This window comes from Arabidopsis thaliana (assembly GCF_000001735.4).
Source record: "Arabidopsis thaliana chromosome 1 sequence".
NCBI classification, from domain to species: Eukaryota; Viridiplantae; Streptophyta; class Magnoliopsida; order Brassicales; family Brassicaceae; genus Arabidopsis; species Arabidopsis thaliana.
This window is the reverse complement of record NC_003070.9, coordinates 1,926,543-1,946,691: the sequence shown is the minus strand read 5'-3', so window position 1 is coordinate 1,946,691 and position 20,149 is coordinate 1,926,543. Positions and strand designations below refer to the sequence as shown.

The 20,149-nt window shown below is 35.9% G+C and overlaps 7 protein-coding genes and 1 pseudogene across 13 annotated transcripts; 5 read left to right on the top strand and 3 right to left on the bottom strand.

Annotated features, from left to right (window-relative positions):
* Positions 1-388: 388 nt before the first annotated feature.
* On the bottom strand, positions 389-1,699 carry AT1G06380 (Ribosomal protein L1p/L10e family). The gene has a single exon (NM_100518.3). It carries the CDS (start codon positions 1,566-1,568, stop codon positions 804-806), a length of 765 nt encoding a protein of 254 aa, NP_172126.1. The 5' UTR covers positions 1,569-1,699; the 3' UTR covers positions 389-803.
* Position 1,700: 1 nt separating this feature from the next.
* Positions 1,701-4,078, top strand: AT1G06370 (annotated as a pseudogene). 5 transcript variants are annotated; one of them is made up of 9 exons: positions 1,701-2,042; positions 2,146-2,247; positions 2,321-2,530; positions 2,669-2,798; positions 2,905-2,938; positions 3,039-3,248; positions 3,349-3,496; positions 3,578-3,744; positions 3,834-4,078. The 5 variants fall into 5 exon arrangements; another variant differs by having other exon boundaries at positions 3,578-4,078; another variant differs by having other exon boundaries at positions 1,714-2,042; positions 3,039-3,496; positions 3,834-4,063.
* A 2,117-nt stretch (positions 4,079-6,195) lies between these two features.
* AT1G06360 (Fatty acid desaturase family protein) lies at positions 6,196-7,830 on the top strand. 2 transcript variants are annotated; one of them, NM_001331625.1, is made up of 5 exons: positions 6,196-6,586; positions 6,678-6,818; positions 6,894-7,034; positions 7,122-7,228; positions 7,321-7,830. In NM_001331625.1, the coding sequence occupies exons 1-5, from the start codon at positions 6,227-6,229 to the stop codon at positions 7,517-7,519; spliced, it is 948 nt and encodes a 315-aa protein (NP_001320561.1). In that variant the 5' UTR covers positions 6,196-6,226; the 3' UTR covers positions 7,520-7,830. The 2 variants fall into 2 exon arrangements, with proteins under 2 accessions (NP_001320561.1, NP_172125.1); NM_100517.6 differs by having other exon boundaries at positions 6,229-6,586; positions 7,321-7,826.
* A 2,020-nt stretch (positions 7,831-9,850) lies between these two features.
* On the top strand, positions 9,851-11,465 carry ADS4 (Fatty acid desaturase family protein). Its single transcript, NM_100516.4, has 5 exons — positions 9,851-10,217; positions 10,324-10,464; positions 10,548-10,688; positions 10,787-10,893; positions 10,984-11,465. Exons 1-5 carry the CDS (start codon positions 9,903-9,905, stop codon positions 11,180-11,182), a joined length of 903 nt encoding a protein of 300 aa, NP_172124.2. The 5' UTR covers positions 9,851-9,902; the 3' UTR covers positions 11,183-11,465.
* Positions 11,466-12,588: 1,123 nt separating this feature from the next.
* Positions 12,589-13,408, top strand: AT1G06340 (Plant Tudor-like protein). The gene has a single exon (NM_100515.5). It carries the CDS (start codon positions 12,705-12,707, stop codon positions 13,107-13,109), a length of 405 nt encoding a protein of 134 aa, NP_172123.1. The 5' UTR covers positions 12,589-12,704; the 3' UTR covers positions 13,110-13,408.
* An 854-nt stretch (positions 13,409-14,262) lies between these two features.
* On the top strand, positions 14,263-15,463 carry AT1G06330 (Heavy metal transport/detoxification superfamily protein). The gene is made up of 3 exons (NM_001331624.1): positions 14,263-14,344; positions 14,459-14,534; positions 14,651-15,463. Exons 1-3 carry the CDS (start codon positions 14,339-14,341, stop codon positions 15,019-15,021), a joined length of 453 nt encoding a protein of 150 aa, NP_001318933.1. The 5' UTR covers positions 14,263-14,338; the 3' UTR covers positions 15,022-15,463.
* On the bottom strand, positions 15,243-16,169 carry AT1G06320 (uncharacterized protein; the record flags this gene model as incomplete). Its single annotated transcript, NM_100513.3, has 3 exons — positions 15,992-16,169; positions 15,857-15,901; positions 15,243-15,686 (listed from the first exon to the last, which is right to left on the bottom strand). The coding sequence occupies exons 1-3, from the start codon at positions 16,088-16,090 to the stop codon at positions 15,243-15,245; spliced, it is 588 nt and encodes a 195-aa protein (NP_172121.2). The 5' UTR covers positions 16,091-16,169.
* A 125-nt stretch (positions 16,170-16,294) lies between these two features.
* On the bottom strand, positions 16,295-20,040 carry ACX6 (acyl-CoA oxidase 6). The gene is made up of 13 exons (NM_100512.3): positions 19,421-20,040; positions 19,215-19,332; positions 19,030-19,137; positions 18,783-18,955; positions 18,598-18,697; positions 18,440-18,514; positions 18,199-18,329; positions 17,822-17,957; positions 17,614-17,733; positions 17,384-17,530; positions 17,196-17,300; positions 17,010-17,111; positions 16,295-16,707 (listed from the first exon to the last, which is right to left on the bottom strand). The coding sequence occupies exons 1-13, from the start codon at positions 19,888-19,890 to the stop codon at positions 16,465-16,467; spliced, it is 2,028 nt and encodes a 675-aa protein (NP_172120.2). The 5' UTR covers positions 19,891-20,040; the 3' UTR covers positions 16,295-16,464.
* Positions 20,041-20,149: the final 109 nt, after the last annotated feature.

The window sequence follows — 20,149 nt, the reverse complement described above, 5'->3', positions numbered from 1 at the left end:
TAAAGCACTGAAAAATTCTGATAAACACTTCCTTAGCATTTAATGATAACTAAATTACTAAGTTGAGTTAGAACTCCATTAAATATTCTAACTGAATAATAATGGTATCAAATGAATGAATACTCCAATCATATTTCCCAATTTAGATATTAAGCTTAACTTAAAGAGACTTTTCTTTGTCCCTTTAGCCTGAAGTGTTGCCTTTGTAAGACAATAGTTAACGATAGATTCTTTTTCATTACACTAACCAACAAAAGAATTACAGTTAGCATTCATACAAAGATAAAATTTAAGTTGCAAAGGGCTAAAAAAAATGACGATGAGACTAGTTTACGAAAATGTAAGATTAACAAGCAGTAGTGGGGAACGTAAACTATACAAAAATAAGACTCTGAGTCAAAGGGATTGGAAAGTGAAAAGATATATAACCGTTACTGTGATATCGAACAAGAACAATTGTCAAACAAAGAAAGATCAATGGAATCTACCTTTGTGGAGAGTAATTCAATAGAGTAGGAAAACTAATATTCTTTCCAATACATCACCAAAAACCATCTTTTTTAGAGAATTCATGTGACTATATATCTGCATAACAAAAGAAGATACCAGTAAAATCAATCAAAAGACCCACTCATGGAAATTTGTATTAAAACCATCTGTTTCACTCTAATCAATCTAGACAGTTTTGTTCAGTCTAGGCATTATCTTAAACATTACAGCATCACAAATTCCACTAAGAAAACAAACCAAAACTTGTGACTCACTGGAACCAGATCATCCATCAGCTTCTTTAAACAAATTCATCAAGCAACTGATTGATAAACAGGCAATGCCAAGCTCTCAAGTAACTTGAGATGAAACAATTTAACATTCTTCCATCTACCAGGAACTAAATCACCAATCCCATTCATGGCCGCTACAACATTCTCTGCAATCTCGTTCCTTCCCATTGACAACTTCGCTACTTTAACAACACTGCAAGTACCTGTACCAACGAAGAACAAAGCTGATTCACAAGCTTTTTCGATCTGCTCTTTCCAACTACCATGCCTTAAGTTAATCGCAATCGGAGTCTTATTCTTCTTAACAAACTCTTTCCCCAACAGCTTCGGCAACATCGGCATTAGCCTCCTCTCCGCGAAATACAACTCGAATCGCTTCTCCTCCTCTAATTTGCGTAAATCGGATTTCAATTTGGAGACTTTAATAACTGTGGTGATTGGAATCTTCTCTGCTTCGATCTTCTTCAAAGCCGCTTCCTTTGTGATTTTGTTCTTGTGTTTGTCGTCGATGATCAAACAGAGCTCCGGCGGATCTTCGGCGACCAGATCGATGAGAGGATGAGGAAGAGGGATCATCAAGGGGTTAGTACGATCCAACTGAGGGATTCTCTTCAGTGTCACGATTAGATAGACGAAACCGTCGTTCTCGAGTGATTCAGAGTTCTCGGTCTTGGATTTGGAGTCCCACCATTTTAGCAGAGACTTCACGGCTCTGTTAACGTTCTGCGGGTCAACCTTCGACTGGTGTCGCTGCGGAAGTGCAGCCGTAGTAGTAGTAGTACTCATTCTCCGGTGAGAAGACGGCGCAATGAACACAGGTTACGTTTGCGGAATTAGGGTTCTGAGCAAAAATTATAGGGTTTACGATTTTTTTCTTTTTTTTTTCTTCTTTCGACATTTTATTCGATTTTTTTTTTTGTAAAACTCAAAAATTATATGCGTTTTATTAATGATGCGCCACTTTATCCTTTTTTCTGGGGGTAAAATTGTCATCTGCTCAATCGTTTTCTCTGACCGCCGGCGAAACTCTTCGCGCTTCCCCGACTGCCGGCGAAAATCGACGCTGCTTCCCGTTTCCGGTTAATTAAGAGCTTTCCTCTGTACCTCTTCAACTCATTGTAGGCTGCGTCTTCTTCAATGGCAACAAGGAAGCGGAAGAACGCTGATTCGTGTAGTGACGCTCTTCTAAATCAGAGCGAATTCGATCTCCGAGGCAGATATTCTTATTCAATTATCTCAATCCCTTGGCACCGTATTCTGGTAATGTTTCCAAAATAAAGATAAATTGCAATCGCTTTAATTTTCTGATTTTGTGGTGAGTGATTGAACCTGTGTCAATTCTATGCTGCTGAGTGTTTCTCAGGTTGATCATAATGGATAGGTGCGCCGTGCGGTCATTTGACATTGCGTCCCATTGTATAAAGTTCTTCATGTGACGGGCCTTGATACTACTTCCTACGTAATGGTCAGTATACTTCTTCATTATTTTACAAGAAATCTTGAATTGTGGTATTAACAATGTGTTGTTACTTTTGCAGATGATGTAAAAGCTTTTTTGGTCTACTAAGAAGATAAAATTAGAACCTGTTAATATTGATTTTGAATATAGGCTTCTCCAAAATCTGATGTTACTGCAATTCCAATAAGATTTGCCTAGGTTAATGACGAACAAAGTGAAGCCAGCTCACCATTACACTATGTTGATAGTTCCTAGTTCCTACTATGTTGAGAGGTTGATGTAACCGGAAGTGAGTTAGAGATCCCAGATCCCTCTGTTTCCTCTTTATTCGTTTTTGCATTTTAACTCTGCAGCTGTATTCTTTAATGTTAGTTTTAATGTTTTGTATTGAACATTTCATTGCGCTTACTAGCTTCTGCTGTGTTAGGTCTTTGGTCCTCGGTTTCACCTGTCTGTTGGACCGTATGATATGCTGCTCATGGGTCATTGTGCCTCTCAATTTTCTGAAGCTTCCTCTCATCCGGTGGAGACTATTACGGAACTCGCTCATGGCACTGGTACTATTTCCTGTCATGCTTTTCACTTTCACACTTTTTTTCATTGCGGGAATTATCAAGTCTACAAATCAAAAGCTTTTATCTCTTATCCAATGGATCTTAGCAGATATATACAGCATACTCTGCCATAAGTAATTCAGGTAATATGGATGTACTTGAATAAATGTAAACTACACATGGGAACATCTTTTCATTGTGAATTATGTTTTCCATGTCGTTTACTCTGATTATGAATGACAGGTTTGTGCTGCCTGTGTTACCCATAGCTTTGATATTCTCTGGGTATACATTTGCTCAAATGGAAGCATCTGATTTATCATCAATCATTAAAGAGAAGCAAGTCCCTGGAAATAACCATATCATCAAGTGGTCTCCTAAACTAAGACTTCCAGTCTTCATTTTGCCTGCTACCAATATCCCGAGGCACTACACATGAGTTTATTCTATCAAGTTAAAAAACTAAACACTCTAGTTTATGAGTTACTCTCTTTTTCTTTCTTTCTAATTGTGCTAAAAGGAATTCTTGTTTTCTCAATGGACACGAACCAAGGATGCGATGTACAGACTTATCGGAAAAAAGGATACAAAGGGAGAGTAAAGAGCATTCTCTCTCTCATGCCAAGCCATTCGACTCCTTATTATTATTATTCCACTCTCCATAGTAACATTCCAATGCGATTTCTCGACTACACACCAAGGTAAATGGATCACGCCCCTGAGTCACAGTTTTTGCTTCTATGCGATTCTTAAGGATTCTTCTTCTTATTATTTTGAAACAGCGAAGACATTAGGAGATTTTGATGAGTCAGACCAATTCTTAATGGACCTTTTAGGATTGGCATCAAAGTTAGCTAGAAATTGGCCAGCACGACCGCGTCACATATTATTGTTTGCATCGGAAGCAACAAAACTCAGAGGTTTTATGATCCACTATTCCTTCCAAGAGGCAAGTTGAAAAGCAGGACCACCATTTTTTTCCAACGCTGATGTTATTCGTTTAGTAGACTAAAATCTGTTTTGTTGGCAATGAAACAGGTCAAAAGTTTTTTCCACACACATTTCAAGGTTTATAGATACATCAAATCAATCCCCACTAGTCATCTATGCTAAAAAATACTGACTCGGTCTAACTTCGCGTGTAGCTTTTTTTTTTTTTTTCCTGTTACCAAAAAACACCTTGATGTTATGGTGTTTCTGTCTGAACCACATGAATGCACTAGTTGATCAGGTCGGTACACAAGTTAAAAAAACGAACTCAACGAAAATGTCAAAAATTCTCAATTATTCTATTTGAGTTTTATTTTGAATCTGTTTTACTCTCTTAGATCATATGTTCGAGTTAAGAGCTTTTAATTTATAGCCCCGCGAAGTTTCATGATCAAATCTCAACAACTTTCAACATCAGAACCCAAGAAAAAATAAATCATGTTTTGGATCAAGGAACGTTTGTTGATTCTCATATATGTCTGGTTTTCCTTAGGGATTGATGCCCACACGGAAATTAAGTTGTCTATCTACCACAAAAAAAAAAAAAAAAAAAGGTAGCTACCACATTAAATTTCTCTGGTTACGTACAATCAATGTTAAAAGATTTGTTGTTTCAATGTAGCTAGGTCTCACCTATATATGGATTCCTATACGGGGTTTTTACATACCGTATATACTGTTTTGTGAGTTTGAACTTAATACTAATTGACAATATTTATATATTAACCCACGTACGTTTTTATATTTCATGCTACTGCTATAGAGATTTCATCATTAGCAATATGAAATACCATTCTTCAATGTTTAATTATGAATTTATGATCAATCAAAACTGTGTACTTGCAATACAATACGATTTAACAACGCTAAGTGATGTGACATTATAACTGTGGATCCATCAGATATATCGAAAACAACAGTCCTGCAGATCGTATTTTTTGTGGGATTGACTAGTTTCTTGTAGATTAACATATTGCTGGAAATTTAATTTTAACTAGTTTATAGTTTGTTTTGTCCCAAAAAAAAAAAAAAAAAACTAGTTTATAGTTTGTTACGTTGAATATTATAAGTTTAATCGATATTATCGGATCTGTAGAACGCTAAGCATTATGAATGCCGTAAAACGAATCTTTTTATATAGATGCGCATTCAATTATTTTTCAATGCGGTGAGCGTAGGGCAGTTTGGTAGTTAGCAAGACTCATAACCTGCGGCCACACAGGTTCAAATCCTGTCCCCACAACAACATTGTTTTCTAGATTCCATCATGGTTACTACACTAATAAAACGAGTGACGAGAACTCTTAACATTGTATTGAAAATTAACTTCTTTTGACACTAATAAAACAATCTTATACAATTTTCATAATTAGAGGTAATTAAAATTAGATATAATGTGTTTACTAACAGTGTTGTATTTATTTCATATATAATATTAGTTATATATATTTCTTTAGTTACTATAAGTATATATGGAAAATGTTCCTTTTTAATTAAGAATACTTGTGGTTCTACTTTTTCGTGTCTCCAATCTCTAATATTACTATACTATATATAGAAGCTTTAAAGAAGCATTGTAAGACACAACCACAACAGACAGAATTCAAGTGCATTTCCATGTGACACCAAAGGAAGTTGCCCTTTTTGAAAATATCACTAGTTTCCTATAAAGTTTTTTTCTTTTTTCCCTTTTCTTTTGATTCCGATATATATACGACCTTTTTTATTTTAACTTTTAACATTTAACTACAAAATTGAGGATGAATCCAAGCAAAGCAACTGGAGGAATTGTGGAGGACTTAACCAAACAGTTACCAAAATCAATGTTCTTGTCGATGGATGCCGATAAAACTTTACTCCACATTATCCAAAAAAAAATTACTTCAGCGAAAAATGTTAATTGTATCTTGGGATATTGTAGATGCCCTCGAAGCTTAAAATCACTGCATGAAACGGATGGCATCAAATTCCGTGTCTTTCATGACGTAAGTCTTTAATCATAAAGTCTTCATATATATACGGCCGGGTATATATTTGTAAGAAATGAAGCCAAAGATTTGTTATGGTGAACGTGAAAGTAGAGATTCATTTGGAGTAAAGTTTTATCTTTGGCCGTTGATATCTTATTAAAATCCTCATCCGGAGACATACACCAGTTAAGTGTTAGTTGCTGAGTGTAGATGGATATATAGTAGTAATGTTTTCTTTTTAGATAATGGTATAAAATATAATATATATATTAAAAAAGGCTGGAAACAAACTTATTTCAACGCTGAGGAGAGTGAAAACATGTGCTGGTGCCAGAGTATTAAATATGCAAATGGAAGAAGTAGATAGGGCATTTACGATGAGTGGTCAATTGCATTTAACTACTTGGACACGTCGACGTACGTACGCAACAACAATAGCCCATATATACTCATACGTTGTTCAGTGTTAAAATGTTCATACAAATCATAACTCAAAGAAAAACAACCCCTCAACGGTCGATGTGTGATCCCATTAGAGAAGATGGCTCTAACAAAAGAGGCGCCGTGAGTAAGGAAAAAAGGCCGTATATTCATAGAGAATGGTCGTGGGCCGATATAATACGAGCGTTAACCGTTATCAATGTGCACTTTTTGTGTCTCTTGGCACCATTTAACTACAAATGGGAAGCATTACGGTTCGGTTTCGTGCTCTACGCATTGACTTCACTCAGCATCACATTCTCATACCATAGGAACTTGGCTCACCGGAGCTTTAAGCTTCCGAAATGGCTTGAATATCCTTTAGCTTATTTTGCTGTTTTTGCTCTTCAGGTTAATACCGATTAATATTGATAACTATGTATTACATATATGTCAATTCCTGTTCGTTTTAGAGTATGATTAGACGATATATTATTTTCAGGGTGATCCGTTGGATTGGGTGAGCATACATAGGTTCCATCACCAGTTCACAGATTCTGACCGTGACCCACATAGCCCTATCGAAGGATTTTGGTTCAGTCATGTGTGGTGGATATGTGACACTCGTTATATCAAATATAAGGTAATGTAGCGAAGAAATGTTGTCTTCTTGTATATAACCTATATATACGATGTTGTAATAATATGCATGTAACAGTGTGGAGGACGTAACAACGTGATGGACTTGAAGCAGCAATGGTTCTATTGGTTTCTACGAATGACAATTGGTTTCCACGTCTTAATGTTTTGGACTGTCCTCTATCTCTATGGTGGTTTACCTTACCTTACATGCGGCGGGGTAAATTTATTTCTTCCTATAAACTATATGTATACACACAAAATAATTTGTATGTATCCATATGTAACATGATATATGTTATAACAGGGCGTTGGAGGTGTGATTGGGTACCACGTGACATGGCTCGTGAACTCGGCATGCCATATTTGGGGTTCGAGATCATGGAAGACTAAAGACACATCTCGTAACGTTTGGTAATCTTAATATTAAGACGACGCCCCATGCATATTAATCTATATATAAAAACGTCTTAGTATCGATCTTGAATTGTGAATGTATATTGAAGGTGGCTAAGCTTATTTACAATGGGAGAGAGTTGGCACAATAATCACCACGCCTTTGAGTCATCGGCGAGGCAAGGATTGGAGTGGTGGCAGATAGACATAACTTGGTATCTTATTCGACTATTTGAGGTTCTCGGGTTAGCCACTGACGTGAAATTGCCCTCGGAAATCCAGAAACAGAAACTGGCTCTGACTCGTTGATCATCTGCATGAGAGATTTATCAGAATTTTATATTTTTAAAAAGTTATCAAAGTTACTATAAAAGAGGATAATATAGATGAGAGTTTATGATTGTTATAGTCTTATTGATATTTTCCACTATAAATTGTTGTTTTCTGTCTTTGGAGTAGGATTTAAATGCGGCAAAAAAGGTATCTATTTTTTTTTTAATAAAAGGCTTAAGTTGAAGTAAGATATTGTATGATCATTATATAATGTTGTTTTCAAATGAATATTTGCATTATTAATTACGCTCAATATATATATGTAGTTTCATTAATGTTAAATAAGAACAAGAATTTTTAAGATCGAAAAGAAAACAATACAAAAAGTTCAGTTATGAAGGAGATATATTCATAAGATCTTTTATAGAATTAAAATGCGTGTGGGTGCTGTCTCACGTAGCCGTAGGTCACGTGATTCCTGTCTCTCATTCGTGGAGATCGATCGTCTTAATTTGGGGTACATAAAGTCGTATGAATTTGTAATAAACTATCGAACAACCCATCCCACACACATATATATATATATACATATATATATATATATATTAATTAATATTATACGTTTTCATAAAGTTGTTAGTAACATTTTTTTTTTAATAAAGATGTTAGAGCATCATTAATGGTAGTTTCTTAGCATAATCTTAATATAGTTCTTATGAATATTTTTATAATTGATTTTGAAAATTTTGAAGTTAAGAATTTAGATAAAAGATTGAAATTTTGACAATATGGAATGGTGGACTCTTAACTTAAATTCTTAAAAAAAAATTAGAAACATTATAATTTTAAAAAACTTAATAATTATTACAACTCATAAAATTTGAAACATACATGACATAAAATTTAAAACAAATATGACAAACAATTATATTTAATACTTAATTTATCTAAGAATTAAGATTAATTGAATTAAAACATTACATTTAATACCTAATTTATCTAAGAATTAACCTAAGAAACATTAGATTTGGCTCTTATATAAGAGCCATTCTTAACAATTAATTGAATTATAACATTAAATTTAAGACCTACTTTATCTAAAAACTAACCTAAAAAACTATCAATAATAATGGTCTTAGTGACATTATTACCTGCCCATTGTTCTATTGCGGTGCCTTGCAATTGTTCGGTAATATCTCTTTATAGAACAACTCTAATTAATAGCAAGATTCGTACTATTTGACATTGAGAAGCGTCATTTTTTACTATGCATATCTTACCAAAATAGCTCCTTAATATTATTAGGTATTATTTTCTTTTCTTTTGAAAGCTATATATCCTAAAATGGTAGAAATAAGAGAACTATCGATAGAACTTAGTAACAAACTTATATATTTTTAAAAAAAAACGAAAATTGTAAATGTTATTTACATGTCTGTTTTACTCCACTAGGTACGTACACATTTACTAACATCAACTTTCAACTACACTACGTACACATTTACAAACATTTCCATATTCATGAAAATAGAAATATTCATGAAAATAGAATAATCTGTTGAGACAAAATAAATATTGCCGTAAATTGAACTCAATCGTAGATGCATGAGTTTTATTTACTTCTTAATTCAATTTACGGCAATAATTAATTTGTCTCAACAGATTATTCTCATAAACAATGAATAAAAATGTTGGGATTTTCAGCCTCTACAAAATTGCAAATGTTATTTACATGTCAGTTTTACTACACTACGTACACATAACACATTTACTAAGATCAACTTTCAACTACACTACGTTATGTATGTAGTTACTAGTAATTTCCAACAAAAATAAACTCCAATAGACAGTTCCAATTACTTCAAACCAAGTAACTTATAACTATATTAGAATTTATCAGAAAAAAGTATATTAGAAGCAAGCTTCACATTAACAACAAAACATCTCACCAAAGAAAAAAAAACGTTAACAACAAAACAAAAGAAAAACTTATATATTGGCCTATTATTATAGGATCCCTGCAGGATGCTATATATTAAAGAGATTTAGAAAATCTAGTAGCTTATATAAGCATCGCATGAGACGGATAGAACGTAAAGTCGTCACCTAAGGTTAATATTGATTCTTGGATTAGCTTCGCATTTAATTCGTTAATATTTTTACGAAATTTTGCAAAAGAAATGGCGTTGGCCGTTGGGACTATCAGAGGCTACAAGAAAAACTTGTTTGAATTTGTGAAAACATGTGCTATTGCCGGTATATTAAAGATTAAAAAAAATGGAAGAGGTAGACAGAGCATTTATGGAGAGTGGTGAATTGCATTTAACGACGCGGACTTTGATGCCACAGTATCAGCCCATATATACCCAGTCTCTTATGTTCATACAACTTATAACTCAAACAAATACAATTCGTCGATATGTGTGATCCCACTAGAGACGATGGCTCCAGCCGAAGCAGAGTGGTGAGTACTATGCAAAAGAGGGCGTATTTTCAGAGACAATGGCCGTTGGTCGATGTCGTAAGAGCGTCAGTCGTTGTGATTGTGCACTTTTTGTGTCTCTTGGCGCCGTTTAACTTCAAATGGGAAGCTTTACGGTTCGGTTTGGTGCTCTTCGCGTTGACTACACTCAGCATCACATTCTCATTCCATAGGAACTTGTCTCACCGTAGCTTCAAGATACCAAAATGGCTCGAATATCCTTGGGCTTATTCTGCTGTTTTCGCTCTTCAGGTTAACACCAGCGTTTTGAGAATCTAACTAAGTGTTACCACCATGTCAAATGCTTTTCTTTCTTTTTCCCAAGTATATGATTAGAGAAGAAAAAATATATTTTCAGGGTGATCCAATGGATTGGGTGAGCATACATAGGTTCCATCACCAGTTCACAGATTCGGACCGCGACCCACATAGCCCTAAAGAAGGATTATTGTTCAGCCATATCTTGTGGATATTTGACACCCAATACATCAAATACAAGGTAATGTAACGTATAGATATCTCTCATTTTCTTATATTATATGTTTTATGACGTTGTTGCAATAATACAAAGTAATGCAACAGTGTGGAGGACGTGACAACGTATTGGACTTGAAGAAGCAATGGTTTTATAAGTTTCTACGAAGGACTATTGCTGTTCACATCTTAATGTTTTGGACCATCCTCTATCTCTATGGTGGTTTACCTTACCTTACATGCGGCGGGGTAATTTGTTTTAGGATTTAATTATTACTATATATTTTTCAATATCACACCAAATTATTTATACGTATCCAAATGAAAATCAATATATTTTATGACAGGGCGTTGGAATTTTTATCGGGTATCACGTGACATGGCTCGTAAACTCGGCATGCCATATTTGGGGTTCAAGGTCGTGGAATACTAAAGACACATCTCGTAACGTTTGGTAATATAATACTATATAAGAACCTATATATATATATATTCAAATTAGTCTTAGGAAAAAGGGATTTGACGATCTTGTGAACATATTCAGGTGGTTAAGTTTGTTTACGATGGGAGAAAGTTGGCACAACAACCATCACGCGTTTGAGTCATCGGCGAGGCAAGGATTGGAGTGGTGGCAGATAGACATAACTTGGTACCTCATTCGACTATTTGAGGTTCTCGGTATAGCCACTGATGTGAAATTGCCCTCGGAACTCCAGAAACAAAAGATGGCTCTCGTTCGTTAATGTTTATTCTGAAATCTGTATTATTATTCGTTAATTAAGAAGCTATTTATGCACTTCTTACCAACAACACAAAAAAGAAGAAGCTATTTATGCACTAAATAAATGAGACACTACAGTTGTTTTTCATTTTCTTTTCGGATTCGAAATTATGATTGTTTCCCATTATAAGTATATGTTTTTCTCTGGCTTATGTCTTCTAATTTTTTCTTCATTAATGCTAATTATATATTAGTCACGTGATCCCTTTTTTCCCTTTCATCGAGATCGATCGTCTTTGTGTGCCGTCTAACGTGGTACAATATTTTTCTTTATCATACATTAATTATTAATCTACCCAATTATATATACATATCTGTGAAATTCGATGAATCGTCAGAGTTTGGCAATTGAAATTATTTATCTGTGTACGTACGTGTCTATTATAACAGGATTCTTAAAAATATAAAAAGTGACCAAAAAGAAAAAGACCAGTGCATTTGCAAGTTCATTTTTGTTCATCCATGATTAAACACTATATGTTTTTCATCAATGTGTATGTTAGTAGATGGGTAATACTTAGTGTAAGTAGGGGTAGACACAAAACGCGAATATATATCCGCAGATTTGAGATATATATCATATATGTGATATGCTCCGTTTTGTATATATATCAACTTTATTTTCGATATTAAAAAGAAAACATGTGTACACTTAAAAAACATCTTAAGACAAATCATAAATTTTAATATATATGTATTTCTATTTTCAATTGATTTGTAATCTACGCCGTCAAAGCAGAAGCGGAAGTATTAATTAGTGTGATGACACCAGATCTTGTGTGGATGACATTGTTAGGTTGGTGTCCTCCTCCAACTTCTTTAACGTGGTTAGCATTTTAACAACATCTATATGTCGTACGTAGTATGATATTATATATGTTCGAGTACACATGTTAATTTAAGTTTGATATAACAGTGTTAGTTTAAGTTGGTAAGATATGTTAATGAGAATGGCCTACCACCATGCATGTCGTCGCCATGCTACCAGAAAATGTTAAATATAAGTATTGTCACCAGACATTAGTAGGTCCATTAGGGTACTGGTAATAACATCAATTTAATGGTGATCTGATGCGAAACCATAACACATTGTCTTTTGATCACCGAAACCATAAACCATAATAATTAACTTCGCAGGGGATAACAATTTAGTTTTTTTCGTTACTACATATTACAATTCCCCTCAATCCTAAGCTAAAATTTGAATTTCGTGTAAAAATATCCCGAAAATGTTAAATCAGACGACTAATATTTAACAAGGGTCCTCATTGGCTAATCCTAGTTCCCATTAAATAAAGAAAAAGGAAAAAGAGAGAGAACAAACAGTGCTAACAAAAAAAAGGAAAAGATTAAAAAGAAGTAAAAGGCGAAACAAAAAAAGGAAACAAAGCTTTTATAAATACACCAATTCCTTCTCTTCGTCTCTTTACAAGAAAAAAACCTAATCACAAGATAACGTTTGAATCATACTAAAATCCTTAACAATGGAGTTCGTGAAAGGAGATCAAGTTGAAGTCTGCAGCAAAGAAGACGGTTTCTTAGGGTCTTACTTCGGTGCCACGGTTGTATCAAAGACTCCCGAGGGATCTTACTACAAGATTAAGTACAAGAATCTTGTGTCGGACACGGATCAATCTAAACGGTTAGTCGAAGTCATCTCAGCCGACGAACTACGTCCGATGCCTCCCAAATCTCTCCACGTATTGATTCGCTGCGGAGATAAGGTCGATGCTTTCGACAAAGACGGGTGGTGGGTCGGAGAGGTCACCGCTGTGAGAAGAAACATCTACTCTGTTTACTTTTCGACGACCGACGAGGAGCTCGAGTACCCGCTTTACTCTCTGAGAAAGCATCACGAATGGGTTAACGGATCCTGGGTCAGGCAGTAATAAGTTTCTTAAATTAGGGTTTTTATCATCGTTATTCCTTTTTAACTCGTTCCATGTTTCTTATCGTGCTCTGTTTATTATTGCTCTTTCAAATTCTAGGGTTTGGTTTTCAGAGACATTGTTGCTCTGTTTTTTTTTTTCTTGCTTAAATAAGTAGCGTGACTGCCAAGGAATATAATGGATAATTTTTTTTTTTTTTTTGGGTGACTTAAATAAGGGATAATTGTTTGAGGAGTGAATTAACAAATCTTATCAGAAGTTATCGCCGTAATATACTGTTTCTTTTTTGCAAGATAAAAGGCTTATAGATTTAAGGCTTTATTAATGAATATATACATGGAGGCCACAATAGATTTGGGCTTCACCAAAACGCAAGGCCAGTTCTATCACTTGCACACTCACCAAAACGCAAGGCCACATATATAACCAGAACTTGAACCCCTTTAAACCAAAGATATAACAATGGTATGATTAAGCACTAGTTAGTTTGATTATGAACAATAATTGGTCGGCTAATATGGACAAGATCCGTCAGTTTCGCTCGCTGAGCACTAAATATCATTCGTCCATGCTTTGCTCCTAAGTTTACATTCAATGGATTCCATAAGTCTACTCTACACTCTCATTCTTAATTCACGACCAATAAAAGTCAACGATCATTTTCATTTCCTTAGATTGCAGGCTAAAATATTGTTCACCATCAACATTTAAAACTTATGAGGTTCCAATAAGACCACTCAACGATCAAACACCCCTCGCAAATAAAATTACCTCACGAAAAACCTCAATTCTCCTTTGCAATCTAAGCATAATTGGTTGGTTATTGGTTCCTTTGAAACTTTGGAATGTGATAAATTCAATTATATTGAAATTTGAAGCTATAAGCAATGCCGCGAAATAAAAATACTGAAACTACAGTAAGTTTCCGTTGTGGATGCCCATCTCAAGCAACCTCTTCCCAACTCATCATCACTTACAAATAAAAAGTCGGTGCAAAAATAATTTCTTATTTCTTATATGGTCCCCACATTATTAAATGTGTTTCAATTAACGTAGAAAACTTATTATTTTAAATCAAGAAAATGGGTTCGTAAGCTTGAAGAGCAAGGAACACTATGTATATGGCATATGCCAATGCCATTCATTGATCAATCAATATTCATCGAAAACTTCATTTTTTTTTTATCTGACTACGACGTACATCTTAAAAGCATCAACAAAAGTTCAAGATGACGGTAAGAAAAATTAGTTTTGTTAAATCTTTCTAATTCATCAATGTTTGCTTGCATGTGTTACTGTTTTAGCTTTTATTGTTCATGAACCTAACACTCAATCTGATCCAACTTCAGACTATTGAGATGAGAGTTCACATGGATTGTGTGGGATGCGAAAGCAGAGTTAAAAATGCGCTTCAAAAGATGAGAGGTGAAAGATCTTTGATCTCTCAAGCAAATTGCTTTAAACATTTTGTGTTAATCACAAACCTAGATATATAACATATCTGACTATATCACTAATCTCTGCTAAATTGATGACAACAGGAGTGGATGCAGTTGAAATCGACATGGTGCAGCAGAAAGTGACGGTGACTGGCTATGCCGATCAGAAGAAGGTTCTGAAGAAAGTGAGAAAAACCGGCAGGCGAGCTGAGCTATGGCAGCTTCCTTATAACCCTGACCACATGGGCGGAAGCAGCAGCAACGGCGGCTACTTCTACAACCCTCAGGGCTGCAACGGCCCAATCAACCACGCCGCACCAGTCCCGACTTCGTCTTACAATTATTACAAGCATGGCTACGATAGCAATGACTATTCGTCTTACCGCCACCACCCTGTTCATGCCTCTATCTTCAGCCACCAAACTGGTTCTAAGTTTAGTGATGAGAATCCTAACGCTTGTTCTATCATGTGATTTCTCATTCTTAACTATTTCCTTTTCTATATGTATGAACTTGAGTTTGTAATCATAAGTTAACAAGCCATGTATTTGCTTTCAAGGCTTTGAAATGCATAGTTATCTATTCATAAAGCAATGGGACTAAAAGTCACCAACCCAATCAATTATAAAAGTTCTCAAGAACACTAAAGGAAAGAAGAAGAAAAACACAGAGTTTGAATTAAGAAAGGTGAGATTTATGGAAAAGAAGAAAACCTTGATGATAAATTGTTGGCAGAGAGTGGTTTGGATGCTGATGAAGCGTCTTTGACAAATGTGGAGATGCTTTTGAGGTTCTTCGTCGTCTTTTTGTTTCTCATCTTTTTCGTTGGGAGCATCATCATCATTGTGTTGTCATTCTCATCACCGAAATTAGTGTTGAGAGATTTCTTCATAGTAGCTTTCTTTCTCTTGTTCGATTTCTGTTTCGGTTTGGAGATTTCTGATGGAGTAGTTTCCTGGGAATTGATGATCTGGAGTGAGGTAAAGCAGCATTCCTGCCATTTCAGAGCTTCGATGTCGCTTATCACTTCGTCGAGAGTTAGGGATGACGATGACGGCGAGGAGTCAGTGACTTGTTTCAGAGTTGAGCGAGAGAGATCTAGAAGATCCAGTGAGTCCACGGCTTCTTCTACAATTTTCTGTAAACAGGCCCAATCGATTTCAAATTATATGAGAACCAAATTCCCAGAAACTCTTGATGAAATCGGATTTTTCAAGTTTCAAACCAAAAATTTAATCCAAAAGCTCTATACCGCAAATTTGAACAAGGAATTTTGAAGAGATGATGATGATGATAGGTGGTCGTTACCTTCTGTAATTTGTGAAGCTTTCGGAAACCATGCAAATGAAGGATCTGCCAGAGAGAAATTATACGAGTCGAAGATTAGAGAGAGTGAGGAGGAGAATCGTCAGGAGAAAGGAGAATCGATGGATAGAGAAAAACCTGATTGAGGTAAGCGATGGTGAAATGGATGGAATTCCCAGAGTTGCAGAACTCAACGTATTCTTCCACTGTTATCTTCTTCTCTCCTCCATTCTTCATTCTTCCTCTATCTCTCTCTCTCTCTCGGAGATGTTTGTTTGTCAGCAGTGTAACGAACGAGAAGGCGGTGCTGTGATACTGATATTTATCAAAAAAGTTCAAAATCAGCAGCTAGCTATAACTAAAGAAAAGTTTGTTAGACGTATGAAAAAGACGAAAATACCCCGATTTGTAGTTCACATTTTCGGATTCCAATGATTATGAAAGCAAGCTATGTCACCTAGTGTGGCTAATAATATATCAGTCTCAAATCTTGTGTTGTGAACTATCAAAAGTTGAGATTCATCACAAAGTTTAGATCTTACATAGCTATTTTTATTCAAAAAGAAATCTTGGAATCATGATTAGTGGAAGAGATTATTACTAGCAAGTAACTAAAGTGAAGACCAAGCGTTGGCTTCGACCCAGTTGAATGCAATTGGACTCAAGAAGGCGTCTGGAATCCCGAATGAAGCCACGAGTGCAAGTGCGTGAGGTCTAAGCTCTCCACAGAGCTTTGAAACTTCTTTCCTCACATCTCCAACATTATCCCTTGAGAGGTGACCATATCTTAGCAGCGATGGATCTTCTTCCAAGCTGATCAATGCGTACATTGATCTTACAAGACCCAACACATCCTGTCATCAAAATGCAAACATGAAGGTTATTATTAGTTTGGTTTAGTTCCTCCTGTAGTAGTCTTCACTCTTAGAGTCTACAAATCAGCCCTGTAAAGAAAGATGCAGCAGGTTTATAGAATCATTTTCAATCACCTGGTGTTGCCCTGGATTTCAATCACATTTGCTACATTTTCTTGACTATAATCAGTTATTCCACAGTAAATCACATGATGTGGAAACTAATTAACTGAATTCTTCAGTGACCCTTAGCTAGAAGAAAAACAACCATCATTCAACTAATTGACAGTAATCATATTTACCTTAACTGAGCCAGGAGGCAATTTGGCCTCAGCATCCAAAACGGTTTGCAGTATTGCTTTTTCTGTGAAAGCTTTACTTAAGTCTTCAGAAAGTTGATGATTCTGGAGGAGATGCAGAGGAGAAGCAAAAAAACCATTACTATATGAGAAACCGGAAACAAAGGTTATGTGAGAAGAAATGCTAACCAAAAGGAATAAGAACTCTCTGCTTTCTCCTCTCCCTTGAAGCTCTGCAACTTCAGAAGTAAACCGTTCTAGAAGATCTCGCTCTCTTAAGCAAAACACACTTTTCTGGCAGGGACAAATTACAAGAGATGTTCAACAAAAAGTTAAGCTCATCTAAAATAAACGATGAGAGTGAAAGTATTTCTGACCTGGAACTGGCTGCATCTTAGTGTAGATGATGTGAGTTGAGTCGGCAATACAGGACGTGGACTGTTCATGTGCTCCAATCCCAATCCTTTGAAAGGTTTATTTCTCTTCTTACACGATACATATTCAGCAAAAAGTGCCTTGCTCACCTAAGTTCCCCATAAGAATGGATAAGTCAAATTGTATTGTCAAAACAAAGAAAGTTCACCTTTGATTATATTCCTTAGCCTACCAGCTGCATGAGTACATTATTGTCACCCTCAAATGTAGTCTGCACATCATATTCTCCTTTTAAATGACCTACTCGGTTTTCTGTTTTCAAACCTTGGCCTCCAACAGCTTCACGACATTCCTTAGAAAGAACCAAGAAAAAAGACAACATCAGTATGGCTCATAGAAGTTTTCTCACACATAAATGCTTAAAAAGTACTGCTTCTCACCTGAAGCGTTCGCATATTGTGCCAAGTGAGAACAGCTTTGAATCCACTTGAAACGACATGGATGGCTTTGTTGGTCTCAGGTGTCCTCTTCACGTAAATCATCTTCAAGTCATTTACAGCAAAACTCATAGCATATCTAGGGTACATAAGATTTGGTTAAAAATGATAACCCATCCCAAAATCCCCACACTCAAGCCATGAATGCTTTTTTACTTCTCTCCGTAAGTTAAGCTGTTTTATTTGAGCCAAGCATTAACTTTGACAGAAATAAGACAGAGTGGAGGAAACAGCAAGCTGCTGAGTGTATTATTTTAATGGTAAGGATTTAGCACATATATTTCCGAGAGGGAAAACAAAATGGTCAGAAAGATCCTTACGTCTTTGCTAGGAGTGGTAAAAGTCGTCTTTGATGGCTTGGATAATCAAGAAGGAGAACTTCAGGACCATTGGCTGCAACTGAGAAGGCTCTTCTCGATAGTGAGTATCTAATAGCAACAGCTAATCCGAGCTGTCATAGTAAAAATCTTAATCAATAACATTTAGTCCAGAGATAATCAAGTTGATATCTGATAAAAGATGTATGTAAGGATGTGAATATAGAAATACCAAAAATTGTACCTTTGCAGAATAAATTGCACTTGAAGCAATTGTGACACGACCAGATGTCAAAGGGGCCAAGAATGCTCCAAATCTCTGAAACAAATAGAATACATTGCCACAAACATGAGAAAATTTATCCTAAGCATTTGTTCCAAGTTCCAAGGTATAGCATATACCTGATCAGGATCTTTAATTGAGCTAACATACTTCCCATCAGCTAAAACATCAGCAACTGAGTTCAATAAATTCTCTCTTGGAATTCGAAGATTGTCAAACCTATAAACATGGTACAATCTTCCATATGAAGTACACACCCTTTGTACAAGATAAAAACTATATAACATTAAGTTGTGTGCATTACCATATACGGCCATTGTCAACACCATTCAAACCAATTTTGTGTCCACAGTCAGCTATGCGGACGTTAGGACATGTGTTGCCATCATGATCTCTGATTTGAGCAATAAAGACATGAATCCCCTGGTTGGTCCCATTCATACTAAGCTGAGAAATCACAATTGCATGGTTTGCATGCTGAACAACCAAAGTATATCAACAAGTCAGTAGATAGCAGATGAGTGTGGGAGTTAAGCATAGTGACTACTTACGTTAGCTGCCTCACCGATCCAATACTTCTGAGCAGATTCACAAGGAGTATTTATCACAAACTCTTCAGTTGTTGGGTCATAAGTAGTCACTGTTTCAATTCCCCGTACCTGAAAGCCACCAAATCAAAGATCACCAATACATATATAGTCTGGATAAATGCAAAATGACACTGCAATATGCCTACATTAGTTCCATGGCCTAGCTCAGTCATTGCAAAGCAGCCCTTGACAACATAATCTTCAGTGTCTTTCAGCCACTTTTCATGGTGACGCTTTGTCCCAAAGAACTTAACAGCATTACCCCTGAACTTTCCAAATCCTCATTTTGAACAACATCTCTCTACTTATCTCTAAAAATGAGAAAATAAAGATGTGATTTTTGAAACATTACCACAACAAGAAGTGAACACCGAGTTTGGCGGAGAGGGAGTAATCATAAATCCCGCAAACTTCGTAGAGAGCAAACTTCTTGAGCTCAGCTTCAGGACCTGTCTCCGTTAGCCATCCTTGAAAGACCCCTTTTTCGAGCAAGTAAAAGATCCGCTTCATACTGATCTGGCGCTGTTGCTCCATTGTTTGATTGTAATCGGGCGAGACGAAAATCTGACCTCCTCTCTGTTTCGGGTTAAACAGATTGCTCTGCATCATGAGCCCATAAAGCCAGTCTCTTTCCTCTAAGTTGTGTCCGTCGAGTAGTTTTCTCATCTCCTTGACTTCGAATCCATAGCTCTCGTTGAGCTCCGGTGGAGAGTACTGAAAACATACTTCCGGCGTGAGGGAGGGGTTTGAAGAAGGCCGAGGTGAACGGAGTATGTGATTAGCGAGAATATGGGCTCGCCGGAGTTCAACATTTTCGGACATTTCTAGGGATTTTCCGAGAATAGGGTTTCAGTTATACAGCAGCATCAATTTCGATGTTCCAGAGTAAGAGAGGGAGAGAAACAACTTTGAATTTCATTTATTTATTTGTTTCGTGTTGAGACTTGTGTAATTTGATTCCTTTCAGGAGTCCAAGAAAATACTATGTTTGTGACATGTTTATTACATCAGAGACATACATATATAATATATGTACAGAAGAATCTTCCGGTAATGGAGCTTTTGTACACTTGATTAAAAT

Bases quoted from the DNA above. Each gene is read 5' to 3' on its own strand.
- ACX6 (NM_100512.3), bottom strand. From the start codon at position 19,890: ATGTCCGAAAATGTTGAACTCCGGCGAGCCCATATTCTCGCTAATCAC. The intron at 19,138-19,214 runs GTAGGCATATTG...GGTGGCTTTCAG, and splicing joins AGCTAGGCCATGGAACTAAT to GTACGGGGAATTGAAACAGT. The intron at 17,531-17,613 runs GTAGGCTAAGGA...TGGGGAACTTAG, and splicing joins ATAATGTACTCATGCAGCTG to GTGAGCAAGGCACTTTTTGC.
- AT1G06330 (NM_001331624.1), top strand. The intron at 14,535-14,650 runs GTGAAAGATCTT...TGATGACAACAG, and splicing joins TGCGCTTCAAAAGATGAGAG to GAGTGGATGCAGTTGAAATC.
- AT1G06380 (NM_100518.3), bottom strand. From the start codon at position 1,568: ATGAGTACTACTACTACTACGGCTGCACTTCCGCAGCGACACCAGTCG.
- ADS4 (NM_100516.4), top strand. From the start codon at position 9,903: ATGTGTGATCCCACTAGAGACGATGGCTCCAGCCGAAGCAGAGTGGTG. The intron at 10,689-10,786 runs GTAATTTGTTTT...ATTTTATGACAG, and splicing joins CTTACCTTACATGCGGCGGG to GGCGTTGGAATTTTTATCGG. The intron at 10,894-10,983 runs GTAATATAATAC...GAACATATTCAG, and splicing joins GACACATCTCGTAACGTTTG to GTGGTTAAGTTTGTTTACGA.
- AT1G06340 (NM_100515.5), top strand. From the start codon at position 12,705: ATGGAGTTCGTGAAAGGAGATCAAGTTGAAGTCTGCAGCAAAGAAGAC.
- AT1G06360 (NM_001331625.1), top strand. From the start codon at position 6,227: ATGTTCATACAAATCATAACTCAAAGAAAAACAACCCCTCAACGGTCG. The intron at 6,587-6,677 runs GTTAATACCGAT...TATTATTTTCAG, and splicing joins TTGCTGTTTTTGCTCTTCAG to GGTGATCCGTTGGATTGGGT. The intron at 6,819-6,893 runs GTAATGTAGCGA...TGCATGTAACAG, and splicing joins CTCGTTATATCAAATATAAG to TGTGGAGGACGTAACAACGT.